Raw genomic sequence first — 18026 nt, 5'->3', positions numbered from 1 at the left:
ATATGCATTCTGAACAGAAGCTGTCTTCAGGTTATTTGGGCTGAATCAAGAATAGCATTTGACTTCAGCTCTTCTCTTTGGGACACACTGCACAGTTAGGGCTCGATTCCAATATTCGACTATTCAGATATTTGTCTGTTGGGTAGGTATTTAGATTTTCAATTTTCCTCGATTTTTGTTTTGTTTTTCCTTCAATACTGTAATAAAGTTGAGACCGATTCAACTTTTGGCGAAAGCCAACCCTGTGTCAGGCCTCAGTAGTGGTGTGAGAGTCCTGTACAGGAAACGGGAAACATCACTGCCTTTATCTCTGCCGCAAGAAAGGTTTAAAACACCAAACACCAAACACAAGCCCTGAGTTTCCTCAGTGGAAAAAAAAACAGTAACTGTGAAATATAGTCTACTTGTGCTACATTGGGGTGTTAAAGAACACAACAGGATGACACACAAACGTTTGTCCTGAAATCTGTTTCAAATAGCCGAACTACATAATAGAGTACTCCAATTCTTGCTTTCTTCATACGTGTAAAGTCAACAGTACATAGTTTGTTAGTTAGTTAGTACATCCTTCCTAATGTTACTACTAGTGCTGTCAAACAATTAAAATATTTAATCGCGATTAATCGCATTAATGTCATAGTTAACTCGCAATTAATCACAATTAATCACACATTTTTATCTATTCTAAATGTCCCTTGATTTCTTTTTGTCCCATTATTTTTTTTTCTCATTTTAATGCTCTTATCAACATGGAAAAGTGGATCGGCTTGCTTTGTGCTTTTGTCGCCTGACTTTGACGAGGTGGGCGGAGAATTAGCATCAGCTGTGTGCCTGGCCATCAAGTGGTATTTCAGACTGGACGTGCTGCGATGATAGCTCAGTTCACAACAACAAAACCCACAGATCACTTTGGTCTTGTCAGTGGAACCATTTGGCATCTTTTTAGAAGTAAACTTTCCATTCAGAATCTTACTGGCATCCATTTCAGTAAGTATTCCAACGTTAGCCTACTACTCTTTGGCCGGCTCGCGAGCCCAAACAAGTGTGTGTGGCGTGCCTGTTGTTTAGTTTTTTGTTTAGCTAGATCCGGTGTGGTGTTGTAGTTTTTCTAAAGTTAACTAGTTGTTGCAACAGCATGAACTAAACTACAAAGTTTGCTAGGCCAAAAAGAACGTTAATCTCGCGATTAAAAAAAATTGACGCCGTTAAAATGGGTTTGCGTAAATGCCATTAATAACGTGTTTAACTGACAGCACTAGTTACTACTGAACATGGTCCAACTTAGCTCCAATTACACGTGAAGGAAAAATTAAGGAAATGCTGCCTTAACAAAGAAACAATGTTTAAATTACACAAATGTTACCTATTTATTGAACCAACAGTTAAATACAGTACGTCTATAACAGTTCACAGTAGCTGGGATTTCATCGATCATGTATCCCAGTATAATGTGGTGTATCATATCATTTTTTTTCGGTCAATGACCGGTAATTACCGGACAACGGAAACTCAGGCACAAACTCTGCTGGTGCAGAGGTGAACTGCATGATGGGAGTTTGAATGGATACACGTCTTTAATGTGCCAGCCCTGTTTAAAGCCTACACACCTATATGTCTGTGGCCAGGTACACACACACACACACACACACCGCCTTCTTGTTTGATGATTCTGATGTATGAAGTGTTGCTGTTCTCTGTAGGTGCTGTCTGATATGACCATACTCCAGCGGAGGATCCCCCCTAGTTTCAGAGACCCTGCCAGCGCCCCACTGAGGAAACTCTCTGTTGACCTCATCAAAACTTACAAGCACATCAATGAGGTATGACACATACACACACACACACACACACACACACACACACACACACAAAGCCCAGTTCAGACCAAAGGTGATACAAACCAAAGATAGGGCCGCAGGAAAGGGGCTGGTGATCGACTCGCGGCTCGCTTCTCCCGGACTCACAACCCCGCTGATGGTGCGGCAACAGCTGTTACAGCTGCTGGTGTAGAGTTCCCGCGGCGGTTTTTTTATAACGTAAGAGACGTCACCAGTTTCAACGGCCAATCAGCTCATAGCGAAGTCAGCTGGAAACGGCAGTGTGTTGGACGAAGCCTCAACGAGCAGCCGCAAGCAGCGGTGGTCAGGGCGCGCCAGAGAGTTGACCGAAGAGAGAGAGCGGTTAGAACAAAGCAGAGAGTCAGAGAAACAAAACGCTGTTACATTTCTAATAGAAGTATCTCGCTATCACGATCCTCATTCATATTTTAAGACGCTACAAATGATATCCAGCTACACGTTGGTTTCTATGCAGATGATACACCGTCTCATCTCATTGGTGGAAACTGGCAGCTTTCAGAACGCTGCAGACAGGAGACTCTCAAGGAGGTCTGAACTGGACTTTAGGCTGTTGCCGGGACAACCACCAAGGCTTTATTACTTTGGGGTTTGCTTTGGGGTGGAGGCAGGGGCGTATAGAAGCTGGGCAAAGTAAATCCTACTCCGTATCAGCATTTGTCTTCCTGAAGGAATCAGGTTTGTCTCAGCACTCTCAACTGAACTAACCAACTGAGCCCCGCTGTGTTTCCATTTCACAGGTGTACTATACTAAGAAGAAGCGACGGGCCCAGCAGGTCCCTCCAGAGGACAGCAGCACCAAGAAGGAGAGGAAAGTCTACAACGACGGCTATGACGACGACAACTACGACTACATTGTCAAAAATGGAGAAAAGTGGCTGGACCGCTATGAGATAGACTCGCTGATCGGGAAGGGCTCCTTTGGACAGGTACGGCCGACGATCTAAACCCACATTTATTGATAGTCTATTAAATCTCATCACTCCTACACCATCGCAGTTCCGTAAACTTTTATAGAGCTGCAACCTTTAGGCGACTAATCAATTAGTCGATGGACGGAAAAATCATCGCCAGCTGTTTTGATAATCGTAATTTTTCATGCAAAAATGGCAGAAAATATATACATTACATCATACCTCAAATATACATTACATCATATTAAACTGAATATCTTTGGGCTTTTGGACTGACAAAACAAGGCATTTGAAGACATCACCTTGGACTTTGAGAAACTGGGATGAACCTTTTTCACTATTTTCTGACATTTTATAGACCAGACGATTATTTATCGATAATGGAATTATTGGTTAGTTGCTGCCCTAAACTCCCAACAATTTAAGCTGTTGTCACCACTGGGACATTAAGAACCAACCCTCTCCGATGTCTTCTTCAGATGTAAAAAAATGGCAAATAAAACCAAGCATGTTTGCATAAATGGCACCAAATTGCAGTTAATTTGTTTGATGTGGCTCCTGCAGCCAGTAACAAGTCGGAGTGAGTTGCCGCCATGTACTTCACTCAACACATATCATATACGTGACGGGACAAAGTGAAAGCAACGTGCTGGCAGCCTGGGACATCAGGCTCCATTCCCTGTTAGGGCCGGGTGCCGAGTTCGATACTTTTTAGGCACCGACCGAATTGCCTCCGAAGTATCGAGTATCGAAAAATGCCTCGTCATTCAATCCCTAAGGAGTAAATCTCATCGGCGTCAGTGAGCCAATCAGCATGCAGCATGTTTCTACCAAGATCTAATAATGTCTGTGATTGGCTGTCTAACGTTACACATCGTAGAGACACGCAGGAAAAACGTTAGAGACTTACACAGAGACGGCTCACGAAGTAGATCAAAGATTAAAGGATTTGTGCCGTTATGTTGCAATTTCTTTTTGTTTTATAAAATTGGTATCCAAAAGAGTATCATTTAGGAACTGGTATCAAAGTCACGGTGTTGGTACCGGTATCGGAATTGTTTTTAACAATACACCCAGCCCTATTCCCTGTCCACTCTCAGCATATGTTCCTATCATGGCACGGGATAGCACAGTGTGTTGATGTGTGTCCACAGGTGGTGAAGGCCTACGACCACCATGAGCAGGAATGGGTTGCCATTAAGATCATCAAGAACAAAAAGGCATTTCTAAACCAGGCACAGATTGAACTACGCCTGCTGGAGCTCATGAACAAGCATGACACTGAGATGAAATATTACATAGGTAAGAAGGACAGCACACACACACACACACACACACACACTATACCACACTGGTTGTCTTCATACAGGGACACAGGTTTGTGCCGACCGTCATGAACGTATTGGGCAGATTGGTCAGACATAGAGAGACAGGACATGAAGTCATGGAGATGGCTCTGTCTGCATCAACATACTTAGTGGGATGACTAGAGATGCACCGATTACAACTTTCTAGGCCGATTCCGATTTCCATTGAGTTAGGCCAGCCGATACCGATTTTAGCCGATTCCGATTTTCTATCTTTTCTTTTAATAGAAATTTTTTCAACAGATAATGGATCACTATAAAATAGAACTATATAAATGATTCCTGTTGTGGGAAATTCACACCCATCTAAAGTGCAATGTTAGAACCATTTCCTTCTTTTCACATTCAATATCCAACTTAAAAAATGTGATTTTGGTTTTTGGTGTCGTCCCTCCACGCCCTACTTTTTCCTTGCAGGTGTTGCATGTTGCAAACGTGTTATCTTCTGCACACACGCTGAAGAATTTCCAAACAGCTGACATGTTGCAGGTTAACTCACGAGGTTCCCGACATGTGCGAGAATAGCGTGGACACTCGCTTCACACCGCGAGCGGCTACGAAAAAGAGACCGTGCTGTCGCGTGCGTGTCTGCGTGTGTCCTTGAGAACTGTAACTCGTATAACTTCTGTTGTCAGTTAATTGTAGCGTTGACCGGCATGAAATCGGCACACGTCAGACTGACCTGCCGGTCGCCGGTCATGGCCGAGCACGTGAAAACCGGCCAATTCCGGTCACCGGCCGGTTTATCAGTGCATCTATACATGTGAGCCATCTCCATGACAACTAAGAAACTTTCATCCACTGATGAAGACTGTAAGGTGCTATGGAAAGCTCCAGATTAAAGCGAGTAAGGGACCTTGAGCTGTTTAAAATGCTTTTTCTGTGAGGCAAACACACCCACTGTGAGAATAGGACATAAAAAAACCCAGAGGAAATGATTTTAATATTGTCCTGGCCGACCTGACTGTTGATCTCCTAACCTTCCTCTTTGTCTCCCATCTGTCTCCGTGTCTGTCTGTCTGTCTGTCGATCTGTCTCTGTGCAGTCCACCTGAAGCGTCACTTTATGTTTAGGAACCATCTCTGTTTGGTGTTTGAGTTGTTGAGCTACAACCTGTACGATCTGCTGAGGAACACCAACTTCAGAGGAGTGTCCCTCAACCTCACCAGGAAGTTTGCACAGCAGCTGTGTACAGGTGGGTGGGTGCATGCTAACGTGTGTGTGTGTGTGTGTGTGTGTGTGTGTGTGTGTGTGTGTGTGTGTGTGTGTGTGTGTGTGTGTGTGTGTCTGCAGCCTGTCGCTGTCTGCCCCCAAGTGGACGAAAAAAAAAAATCAGGAATGCAGCTTTAAAAAATCATTAAGGAAGGAAGAATACTGTAGGTCAAATGCCATTCAGTAAGACAAAGGACATAACTGAATAATTGTGTTTTTGCTGCTACCTAGAGCTGTAACAATTCCAAAATGTTGCTGTACAATTAATTCTCTCCGAAATAATTGGGATTAACAATATAATTGTCTCTTTCAGTCAAATTTAAAAATGTTATTACTTTTTCAAAGTTTTGAATGAATCCCAGCAGACATCTTTGGGTTACATGACATGTAATGTGACCCAGATAATGTAATAACACAGGTACACAGCCTATGAAGTAGACCAGGCCTCTTTATTATTATTATTATTATTATTATTATTATTATTATTATTATTATCATAAAACGGTTTGTCTAACTGTATCCCCCCCTGTTATTTTTGTTGCTATGAACGTATATAGGGTCAATTGCCAACAACTAGCATAGCTTTAGCTCAACAGTCTGACCAATAATCACTTATATGATTTCAATTTGGCATATCTAAACAAAATCAACAATTATCATCTACAGTCATACCTCTTAAGTCCTTTTATGCTCCACAAATCTGGAACACACTCCCAGAAAACTGCAGGTCCGCCGCAACTCTCAGCTCTTTTAAATCAAGGCTGAAGACCTTTCTTTTTGATGTTGCCTTTCTTTAAATAATTGTTCATTTCTTATACTGCACTGTAACTTTTATTCTCGTATTTTATCCGTTTTTAATTTTGTAATCTTTTGAACTGCTCTTTAATGTTTTATGTAAAGCACTTTGAATCACCCTGTTGCTGAAATGTGCTATACAAATAAAGCTGCCTTAGTTTGCCTTGCCTTAGCTAATGTTAGCAATTAATTGTGATAAAACAAAGAAACTGCAATTATGTAAAAAAAAAAAAAAAAATGGACAATGAGACAATTATGTAATAATTGTTACAGGCCTCCATATACATCATCTTAAAATAGGTTAGATGTAACTGTTGTACAGTCACAGTCAGCATCACATGGAGCTGGGGAAGAAGGTGGTCCTCATGATACAAATAAGAATGATGTCTTTTTTTTTTGTCCACAGCATTATTATTTCTGGCCACTCCAGAGCTGTCAATCATCCACTGCGACCTGAAACCAGAGAACATCCTGCTGTGCAACCCCAAGAGATCTGCCATCAAGATAGTCGACTTTGGGTCCTCCTGCCAGCTCGGACAGAGGGTGAGCAACACACCCACACACACACACACACACACACACACACACACGCACACACGTCTGTCAAAGTACATTCATTAGTTTACTTCATCTAAAACAATTCATTATAATTGCCCCAGTGAGTTTCATTATTAGGGTTTCGAAAATAGATGAATAAATGTGCCATACATATGTACTGGTTCACACTGAAACCAAACATTTATCAGGGGTTTTGTATGTAACGCATTTATAGACTCGCTGTAATCCAACATTTTGCATTCACGTCAGTTCAGTTCCTTTGGCAGCAATGTTTCGTGTGTCTGGAAAAAGTTAATGCAACTCTGCAAAAACAAAGAGAAGTCAGCTAAGGTTTTGTATGGAGCATGGGGGCAAGCCAGCCTCCGCAAAGCGTACCTCCTATGGAGCCATTTTGTTGCTATCAACCGTCATTAGCGTCCCATTGACTGCCATTGATTTTGGCGCCACTTTGACAGCAAACAACTTTACATCTGAAGTGTTTAAAGACTCTGTTTGTCCATTGTTTATTTCTAAAGAAACACGACAATGTATAAAAGGCTCCATTACCTTGTACCTCACGTTATGGCTCCGTAGCAGACGTTTTTGTAAAAATAGGCTAACGATTGTGGCAGTTTCGACTCCCATTAGTTTTAGTTTAATTACTAATGTTAACTAGCATTTTAGTGATCAATAATTAGCCTGTGCCCATGTTATCTCCTTACATATACCTACGCTCTCCGTCTCTGTAAGATTGGGAATGATTGAGATTTCTCTCGGCACAGCTACCAGAAGACTTCCAACTTTCAGACACGTTGCTCACGTCACATCTACGTCTTCAAGCTCAGTTGGAGGCTGCTCAGTAACGCTCAGCCAGCACCGGGAAAGTGCTTCTAATTGACCTCACTGGTCTCCGTGGAACTCGGCGTCACATTGTCCATTTCTTTAACTTTCTATGGTATGGAGGGGCTGATTTCCTGAATGGCAGTAACAAGACTGCTCTGTGAGGAGAACATGTCTCCTCACAGTGGACAGCTAGTGAAACAGCGGGCAACACACTGGCACAACTCAACTCGACTCAACCTTTACACGACGCGAGCTTCCGAGTTGTTAACGATGCAACCGTTTGCTCTACAGCAGGTCGGACATGAGCAGATGTACAGAAAAGCTTCAAGGTGTAATAAAAGTAATTCTTCTTCACTTCCTTCTGGTCGTCCTCTCAGATCTACCAGTACATCCAGAGCAGGTTTTACCGCTCTCCTGAGGTTCTGTTGGGGATGCCGTACGACCTGGCCATCGACATGTGGTCTCTGGGATGCATCCTGGTGGAGATGCACACAGGAGAGCCTCTCTTCAGCGGCTCCAATGAGGTAATAGCAACACCACCATACACTTATCAGTTCGGTAGGGCTGGGCCATGATTCAGTCAACATGTTGGCTGTAGCTGTGTACTTGTTCAGAAACTTAAAGGGTAAATACCGTTTTTTTTTTCAACCTGGACCCTATTTTCTTATGATTTTGTGTGTAAGTGACTGATAGGAACAACAATCTTTGAAACTGGTCCAGTATTGAGTTTGAACGCTGTAACCGTCAGCCACAGACCGGGCTGCAATGTGACCCTGTGGGACAAATGTGAATAGTCAATTTGGTCCACTAAAAGTTCAGTTTTTGACGCTCTAAAGGTCAGATTATTATTCTAAGTGTCTGTCAACATTATGGAAAGGATCCCTACAGAGATAGACCTTTTTAAAACCTCTTTAAGACCTTTCTGTTTAACCAGAAACAGCTCTGAGGTCACTAGTGCTAAACCCACCAGACTCCATTTAAAAAAAGCAATACTTTTCAACCAAAACTAGTGTTGTGATGGTTGGAAAAGTGGAAAGACAACCCAAAATGGCTTTTCGTAGCTCTATTTCGTTTCTGTCGACTTTGAATGAAGTGGTTCCTGCTTAATACTGGACCAATGTCAAAGAATTTTGTTCCCATCAGTCACTTAGACACAAAAACATAGGAAAATAGGGTCCAAGTTGAAAAACCGGTACTTACCCTTTAAGAGTTGGGTTGTGTGTTCTCTCATGAACAGATCTGACATGAGCTATAGTATAATTTTTTACTAAAGCCATGTCCCAGTTCAGGGGCTGCAGCCTTCGCAGCCATTTGGTCAAGTGTCTCAAAAGAGAGGAAAATAAATAAGAAACCTTCATGTGCACGTGAACATCTCTCGTCTCTCCTGTTAGCTCACAGCGCTCCGCTCAGTCACTTGTATAATCCCAGATGGGACAGTGATTTGCAGACGGGAGCGAGCGCAAGTGCAAATAAACAAAAAGACAACGATCAAAAAAGTACAAAAATGTTTCCTGTACATACAATATTCAGAACACACAATACAACAGCTGCGATCTCTAAAACTCTAAATTACATGCGCCAGTTAAGCTGAGTTATTGCTCCGGGAACAAAGGAGTTTACTCATTCACCAGTTCACGCAAGATGTTTAAATAGTGAGAGGGTTTGTACGAGGGATGCGCCGCTTGTGAAATTCTGGGCCGATGTTTAAAGCTACATTGTGTAGGAATTTCTCCCATCTGGCGGTGAAATTGTATATGACAACCAACTGAATATTACTTTCTAGCCCTTCCTCCTACGGTGGCCCAATCCGAAATTAGCTCTGTCCATTTTTTACATGCAGCTGTTCTAGCCACTCCAATATTAACTTGGGTCTTGTTGCTTTGCCTGTTGCGTTGTCGTTTTAATTCTCTTTATCGTGTCCCTGACGAGTAATCTCCGCCTTGCGTTCGTCGTGGTGCCAATAGGTGTAAGAGGGCGAAAGGCGGAGTTATGTCCCTCTTTGGCTAATGTATTTTAAAGATGGAAGCTTACGAGAATACTTTTTATACTGATTAGTTGGTGGAAGTAATTACACATGAATGAGCACATATTTGTGAAAGAACAAAGTTTTTTTTTTTGTTAAGAATCAACTAAAGAAATTACACAATGTAGGTTTAAAATAACAATTTGGCCGATTGCCGATACCGATGTTTTGTTGTTGTCCCCCCTCCCCCCCCCCGTGTGTAGGTTGACCAGATGAATAAGATAGTGGAGGTTCTGGGGGTCCCGCCCAGCCACATGCTGGATGCCGCTCCTAAAGCCAGGAAGTACTTTGACAAGCTGTCAGATGGCCTGTGGACAGTGAAGAAGAACAAGGACATCAAGAAGGTATTCACACGTTTCCTTTCAAACATTCCCCCTTGAGTCGGGTGTCGTGGCGGTCACATGATGCACATGAAACCAGCGGTGCATGTGAATGCTCTGTGTGTCTACATACTGTTGTTACATTCCCAAGGGAAAGTGAAAAGGTTACTAAAAGAAATGTGTAAATGTTTTAGTAGACAGGAGGGAAGGAAAAGAATAAGAAGTCTGTGGCCCATCGGGATGGTTGTTGTTGTGTGGATTTTAATTTGTGAGTTCCAAACCTCAGCAACGTGTTGAAACCTTAACAAATATACGCACAGTGTTAAGAACCACAAATATATGCATGATTTAGTCCCTCACTGCTTGTGTGTTGTGGTAATGGGAGTTAAGGGACGATCCTGAATACATATTTTCTGTATCTAAATGTGTGTGTGTGTGTGTGTGTGTGTGTGTGTGTGTGTGTGTGTGTGTGTGTGTGTGTGTGTGTGTGTGTGTGTGTGTGTGTGTGTGTGTGTGTGTGTTTTCCAGGAGTATAAGCCCCCAGCCACACGGCGTCTTCATGAGATTTTGGGTGTAGAGACTGGGGGCCCAGGGGGACGCAGGGCAGGGGAGCCAGGACACGCCCCCTGTGACTACCTGAAGTTTAAAGGTAAACCAACACTGTATTGATCTGCAGGGTTAGACATTGTTTAATATTTATATTTTACATGGATATAAACCCAGCCGGCAGTGATCAGTTCTACATAAATGATGACAGAAAGCCCCATAAATATCTGGAGTTTATCTACATAAAATATATATATATATATATATATATGACTTGGACTTTCATTGATCAAAAGAGGTGAAAAGTGGAACAGCACCTCAGGGGCTTAAAGCTTGGGCTTAGGCCGGTTACACACTGGCTGCGTGGCGTGAGCGTGGCGTTTCAGTTGCGTGTCAGCTGCGTGGATTTTTCTGTCTTTACACACCAGAAAGGTGTCTGACGCGGCGCTGCTGCTGCTAGCCTTGTCTGGACACATGTATGTTTCCCATTGATAAAATGAAATACCATGTTAAACATAAATATATACTGATCTGATTACAGCAAAGACAACGTCGGCAGTATTGACGGCAAAATAGGCTACAGAATATTTCGTTCTGTATTGACAGACATTAGAAAATAGATTTTTTTTTTTTAATTACATTTCTATCTGCATTTATATCAAAACCTAGAGACTTTAAAACATCAACATGTCATTTATTAATATGTATTCGTGTCTAAATGACATTTAAACATCTTTTCCTATTCTATTTTGCCTGGAAAATGCTATCTCTAGCAGGCACGCGTTTTCGGCGCGGTTCGAGCCGCGCCTCAGACGCACGTATCACGCAGGCAGTGTGTAAGCTCTAACCTGTTAACATGGGAGCTGAAATAAAAACGGACGCGCCACGCAGCTGACACGCTCGCGCGACGCATCCAGTGTGTAGCCGGCCTTAGCCTCTACATTCAAAGTCAAAAAACTGAGCGTGTTTCCGGGTTGCACCTGAGGAACCAAAGATTGGTTCCTATTTAAATATAAAGGGCAGAAATTGGCTCTTACGTAAACACTGAGAAGGACTTCCTGTCTGCAGGCTGCGTTTTAGAGCATCCATCAACGTCTCTAATGTCTGCGTAATGCACCCACGTGTGGGAGCTGTAAACGTAGAAGTATACGAGGGAGAAGAAGTAGAGCTGTTAGCTCGTAGGCTGTTACGTAGCGTGGCAGCAGGAGCAGCTCAACACCGTGGTTTATAATTGGTTCACACAGAGGCTGAACGCATCTCAAGTGTGTGGCGAAAGTACCAGCAGTGGCTGGCCTCTTTACACCGTAATGAGCCAAAACAGAACAGCTGTTAATTACGTGACAAGTAATTTGGTCAAATGCGTTACTACCATGCAGCTGAGCTCAGCAGCCAACGTACGGTAATGAACCGATCTAAATCCAGATCCTCGGGCCCCGGGGACTCTTCATCACCACGAATGTAGAAGCTGGCTCCCTATTTCTTCGTCATCATCATCATACTCATGGTCATATTTCTCTTCTTCCAGACCTGATCCTGCGCATGCTGGACTATGACCCGAAAAGCCGCATCACGCCATTCTACGCCCTGCAGCACAATTTCTTCAAGAAGACGACAGATGAAGGAACCAACACCAGTTCATCTACATCCACCTCTCCTGCCATGGACCACTCCCATTCAACCTCCACTACTAGCTCTGTCTCTAGCTCTGGTAAAGTACTCCCACTCGGACACTCTCTGTCTCTCCTTAGCTCTGTGGAATTGATCCATCCTCAGAAAGAATGAGCGGTGCATCCTCTCTACCCCCACAGATGATGCTCCAGTGTCACAGCTGGCACGAAAAGGGACAGATAGAGGGGAACATGTGTCAGTGACAGCCATGCTGTCCGGTCCAACAGCTGAGAGGGGGAGACAGGGCTTGAACTTCCTGCCTGAGAAGCCCAGCTGCTGCCTGTTGGCCAGAGCTGTGTTTGAAACCGTTCACAGTTCCATCACAGAAAATAGTTCCCTATAGAGTGCGTTCGCCATTCTGTAGTGGTGTTCGAATTCTCCACGGTTAATTTCATTCACTATATAGTGTCCACTATAAAATACCCACAATGTACAGCTAAACTGAGTGTACATATGGTGTAACCTACATTTTACTCCCGTGTACCACAATGCAACACGGCCGTGTTTTCCCGGAGGAGAAAAAGAAGCAGAAGGACCCGCGGAAACTAAAAAGGGAAAATGGAGCGGGCTTTGGTTTCTAAACACTGGAAATGTAACATGTAACATATATAATATACACCCTTTACTATCCTCCTGAGTGCTCGCTTTGTTTCAGGGACGTATTAGAACACGTGTCAAACTCAAGGCCTGCGGGCCAAATTCCGGCCCCTTGCAGATTAAGGCCCATACATCAATTTGGGTACACAATACATTTTGGCCCGCCTAGTTGTGCGCCAAACCAAAACACAGGAAAGTGTTTTTTAAACTGCCATTACCTGACATTCAAAGCAGACTGCGACTCAGAAATTCCCCCAGAAGCAGAGAGTTTTCATATTCAGGCTGTGAAACAGGTTGTTGTTGTTGTTGTTAAAACAATAGTATTTCTTGATTGCTAAATTCTATGATGACTAAGGAACTTGACACCCCTGTATTAGAACTAGTTGACTAGTAGCAGCCGTGTCAAGGCAAGCGGTCACCTGAGGAGGGCGCTGTGGTGACTCGCTGCTGCAGACGACAGCACGTCCACACCTGAAGAGGACTTGTGTTTATGGTGCTCAGGTGACCAACCAGTCGCAGACAAACGGCACGACAGATGTCCTATGTCACAGATGTTTCTGTCCAGTTTCTAGCTGTCTGAAAGTACTAATACTGCTCATGTCCAGCTATTACCTGGTGGCACAGAGGATAAAAATAAAAACAAAGTGCTGGTGGGTCCACATCAGGCCCCCAGGAAGTGCCCCAGGCTTTCAAGCCAATTTGACATAGTGGCCAAACAGTGGAATTCCACTGGCCCCAAAAGTCCCCCCCAGACTTACATTGTCAAAGCCGTGTCTGTAAATCAATGGAGACGTTTTTTTGAATGTCACAACCTCCGGGAAATGATAAATGACTCTTGTTCACCGTCAGAATCCGGATCAGGATCCATTCGGTCCGAGAACATGTAGAAAGTCTAGGAGAGCCGCACTGTTGCATCATTTAACCCCCATTCAAGTTAGCGGATCGCCTAACAGGAAGTAGTCGGCTCGGCCGACAGAGGTCTCTAGTGCACATGCTCTGTGGGCCGCACGGTGAGGAAGCAGCGCCATTCACCTGGGCCATTTTATATGAGAAACAGTGGTGGAAGAAGTATTTAGATTCTTTACTTCAGTAAAAGTACTAATATCACACAGTAAAAATACTGTTAAAACTAAAGTCCTACATTGAAAATGTTACTTCAGTAAAAGTCTGTAAGTACCATCAGGAAAATGTAGTTATTAAAGGTATTAAAGGTATTTTTAGAAAGTGTAAAGGATCCAAACAGTTGTGTGTTTAATGGTCTAATCATTTCAGCTGGACTTGTAGGTCGTTATATTGTTGGCTAGTTTACTTTATAATAAAACATCAGATTTGATAAACTCCATGTGTTTTGTGTGCAGAAATCTTAATGTGTAAAGTAACTAGTAACTAAAGCTGTAACAGATGAATGTAGTGGAGTAAAAAGTCCAATATTTCTCTCTGAAATGTAGCGGAGTAGAAGTAGAAAGTGGCATGAAGAGAACAGACTCAAGTAAAGTACTAGTACCTTTAACATTTGGACTGAAGTACAGTACTGGAGTAAATGTACTTAGTTACATTCCACCACTGACGAGGAAGTTGAACTTTTTTGGCTCGATGTGCGACTGAGCAACGCGGTTTTGCGGTGAGTTTTAATGGCGTCTCTTTTGTTTCCAGGTGGCTCCAGTGGTTCTTCCAATGACAACCGCAACTACCGCTACAGTAACCGCTACTACAACTCTGCTGTTACACATTCAGACTACGAGATGACCAGCCCTCAGGTACACACAGCGCTGCATCACTGACGCGCTTCACACACACACTCGCACACAGACACACACGTATCTCGGACGTGATATTCACATGGACAGAGAGTGATGAGCTGAACATCTACGGAGCTAGCAAACTAAAATAAACCCATTCTCTTGTGAATGTGTGTCATTAGAAAGGTGAAGATGTTTATGGTGTGTTTGGGAGGTCAGGGAGGTGAGCGCTGACATGGATTAGCATGAGCTTATGGTCTGAAACGGCATCCAGCCGCTGGAACCGCTGCAGCTCTTGTCTCTGCACTGTTTGGCCTTTTAAAGGCTGTGTTGTCCTAGATGACACAGATGCATGTTGGGACCTAACCTCCTGAGCACCGCTCCAAATGGAGTTCTGTTCTTGTCCCCCAAGCAGGCGGAGAACAGGGCTTCCTGATGTGAGGGAAATATGCTCTGACGCTGTTGAATATCACAATAACCACAATACCACTTGTGATAAATAAAACCTATTAAAGTGTGCTCAGTTCTGCTGCTTTCAATATAATGCTAAAATACTACTAGTTGCTTTCTGAATTAGAAGGAAAAAAGGAAATTATTTCTAGATATTAGGCATTTTCCAAACTACCGGTATCGACATTTATAATGGCCGATAAATGAATATTTAACTTGAACCATGTTCTGAGTGTTGGCGTTGCATAGTTTGTCCACCAGAGGGCGCTCTACAGCCTCCCTGTTGGTAACACTTTGATTTTTGTTGTTGTTATTGTCTTTTTATTCAAAGGACTTTAAGTTTCATATCTTAAGTTTGTATTTTTATACATTTTATTCATCAGAACTTTAATATATTTTGATGTTCTTTTGTGACCATAAATCAAACAAGTTTATTTTTAAACTGCCTTATCTTATTAGTTTAGTGAGGACTCAAAAATAACTACAAATAACTGATGTTAGGGAGATCTGTTTATGTTTTGTTGCGCGCTTCTGAATTTTGTTTTTAAATGTATATCGGCTGATATATATCGGAATATTGGATTTTTATCACCAAATATTTGTATCGGTATCGGCCTTAAAATCCTTTATCGGTCGGGCTCTAATTATTTCCAACATTGTTAATTTGGACAATTGAACATTGAACTGAAGAAGCACAATTTAAAAAAGAAAAAGAATGCTAGTTACATTTTTAAGTGCCGTTTTCTAACTTTGACGATGTGTGATATAAAGTTGATATCGCGATGACGATAAAAAAATGTATTTGTTGTGCAGCAGAAATGTTGCATTAGGCTCTTTCATGTCCCTGCATTCCTCAGACTGTGTGTGTGTGTGTGTGTGTGTGTGTGTGTGTCTGTCTGTCTGTCTGTCTGTCTGTCTGTGTGTGTGTGTCTGTCTGTCTGTGTGTGTGTCTGTCTGTGTGTGTGTCTGTCTGTCTGTCTGTCTGTCTGTCTGTCTGTCTGTCTGTCTGTCTGTCTGTCTGTCTGTCTGTCTGTCTGTGTGTGTGTCTGTGTGTCTGTGTGTTGTCTGTCTGTTTTTTTGTGTGTTTTTGTTGTGTGTGTGTGTGTGTGTGTGTGTGTGTGTGTGTGTGTGTGTGTGTGTGTGTGTGTGTGTGTGTGTGTGTGTGTGTGTGTGTGTGTGTGTGTCCTCACCAGGCTCCCTCCCAGCAGCAGATGAGGATGTGGCCCGGCAGTGAAGGTGGAGGTGGGGGTCAGGACCCAGCATACACCCAGTTGCTGCTCCACAAGCCGGCGGCCTCCCAACAACACCAGCGCCACTTCCTGGACCCGCCCCACCACCCCCACCCCACCTACTCCCACCACGGGAACGGCGGGCGTGGCCTGCGGCAGGGCGGACAGACGGGCATCGGTGGAGGGGGGGGCCAGCAGGGCTCCTCGCCCCAGATGAGTGACAGCATGGATGTGGGCGTGTCCCTAGGGCTGCACCACCTGGGGGCGGTGTCTTCCATGGAGGCCTCTCAGTTTGGCTCCGCCTCCCTGCCCCTCGCTTTGCCAATCGGACTGTCTGCCTTCCGGACTCGGACGGCCCCCACCGCCCCAGGGCCACAAGCCCCGCCCCCTGAGGACTACTACCCTGCCTCCAACAACAATAACCCGGCTGCGGGGGGCAGAGGGAGGCCGGACTCAGACGAGGGGCCCGCCAACTCTTGATAAAACCTGAACCATGCCCTAAAGCCATACAATTTTAACTACAACTACTACAACTACACACACACACAGCCAGAGTTCAGAGACAAAGAGGCAAACTTTGTGCTGAAGGAGTTTGTACTGCATGAGAGGAGGAGGAGCAGGAGGAGGAAGATGCTGGGAAAACTCTCCTTTTTATCTGCTTTTTAGTTTGTTGTCTTCTTTCGACGCGACTGTAATTGGAAAAGGAATGATTGTTGACAAGTTTGTTTTTATTAATATTATTATTATTATTGTTGTTTAATATTATTTGATTTTTTTTTTTTCTCTCTCTCGGGTTTGAGGAGTTGTGTGTTCTACTTGGTTGTTGTTTAAGCCTGGAGAGGAGGAGGAGGAGGACGAAGAGGAAAGAGAGAGGAGCCATGCTTTCCCATGTTTCTCCATGTGGTGGCTGGGACGCGTTTCATGCTCAACACCGGTCAGTTCTGACATCAGCGCATTCATATTCACGGTCCCTGGAGACGAGCAGTCTTAACACGCACACACACGTGCACACGTGCGCGGCACACACACACACACACACACACACACACACACACACACACAGTGCTGCATCAAGCAGACAGAAGCTGGTTTCAAAGGGAGAAAGCACCAACACGTGTGATTCAGGACTCATGGATTCTCTCTCGTCTGTGTTAAACTCACTTTTTCTTCGAGTTTGTGTCCTTCGCTCTGTCAGCGTACGGAGGGAGGGAGGTGGGGGGGGGGGGAGGCAGGACACTGACGCTCGTAGGGATCTCCTCCTCCTCCTCCTCCTCCAGCTCTCCCTCCCCTGCTTCCTTCTTCCTCTCCTCCTCCTCCTCCTCCTCCTCCTCCTGTGTTTCTCCTCCAGACAGCTCCTCCTCTCTGTGCTGCTAATCACCATGACAACTGGTCCGGATTGCTGCTAAAGATCCAACACAGATCAATAAAGAAATAAAAAGAAATAGAAACAGAAATAAAAAAAAATAAAAAAAAACTTTTTAACCCTTCTGCTTAAGAGAAAAGGATAAAGTAAGAACCACTGCATCTCAATGTATTTATTACTATTTAACAAGAAAAAACAAACTGAAAGTAACCCTTTTTTCTGCTCTTCTTTGTTTGGTTGCCTTCTTTCTGCAGGTGAGCTCTGATTGGCTATTGTAACAGTGACAGTAACTGGTGACATGGGAATGCCACCGGTTGTGGGGGCTGGGTGGAGGGGAGGGGTTTGGGGCAAAATAAAGTTGGATATATAATAAGAATAAAGAGTATACTTTTGCACACCAAAGTCAAACAAACATCAGATCTCCGCTTTTCTTCCTACTAATCTGATCCACCGGGTCACCGGGACCCGAAGGACCACACAAGGGTTATGTACTTCCGTTTATTTTGTTGAAAATTGCTCTAAACCCTGTTTCTTGTAAAGTAAGTGAGTAAAGTTTGTTTCTAGAGC

At 43.7% G+C, this 18026-nt stretch overlaps 1 protein-coding gene across 2 annotated transcripts in view; it reads left to right on the top strand.

Moving 5' to 3' along the window:
- Positions 1-17669, top strand: part of dyrk1b (dual-specificity tyrosine-(Y)-phosphorylation regulated kinase 1B) — a 71285-nt gene extending 53616 nt beyond the window's left edge. For both annotated transcript variants that reach the window (XM_039805062.1, XM_039805061.1), the window contains exons 3-13: positions 1701-1820; positions 2597-2785; positions 3925-4072; positions 5183-5332; positions 6551-6687; positions 7902-8048; positions 9751-9891; positions 10396-10516; positions 11939-12121; positions 14332-14435; positions 16061-17669. In XM_039805062.1, coding sequence (XP_039660996.1) covers positions 1701-1820; positions 2597-2785; positions 3925-4072; positions 5183-5332; positions 6551-6687; positions 7902-8048; positions 9751-9891; positions 10396-10516; positions 11939-12121; positions 14332-14435; positions 16061-16576 — 1956 coding nt within the window. In that variant the 3' untranslated portion in view covers positions 16577-17669. The remainder of the gene's footprint in view (positions 1-1700; positions 1821-2596; positions 2786-3924; positions 4073-5182; positions 5333-6550; positions 6688-7901; positions 8049-9750; positions 9892-10395; positions 10517-11938; positions 12122-14331; positions 14436-16060) is intronic.
- The last annotated feature ends 357 nt before the right edge of the window (positions 17670-18026 follow it).

The sequence above is a fragment of the Perca fluviatilis genome, chromosome 7 (genome assembly GCF_010015445.1).
Source record: "Perca fluviatilis chromosome 7, GENO_Pfluv_1.0, whole genome shotgun sequence".
NCBI classification, from domain to species: Eukaryota; Metazoa; Chordata; class Actinopteri; order Perciformes; family Percidae; genus Perca; species Perca fluviatilis.
Note: the sequence above shows the minus strand (reverse complement) of the source record. Positions and strands in the feature narration are given on the sequence as shown.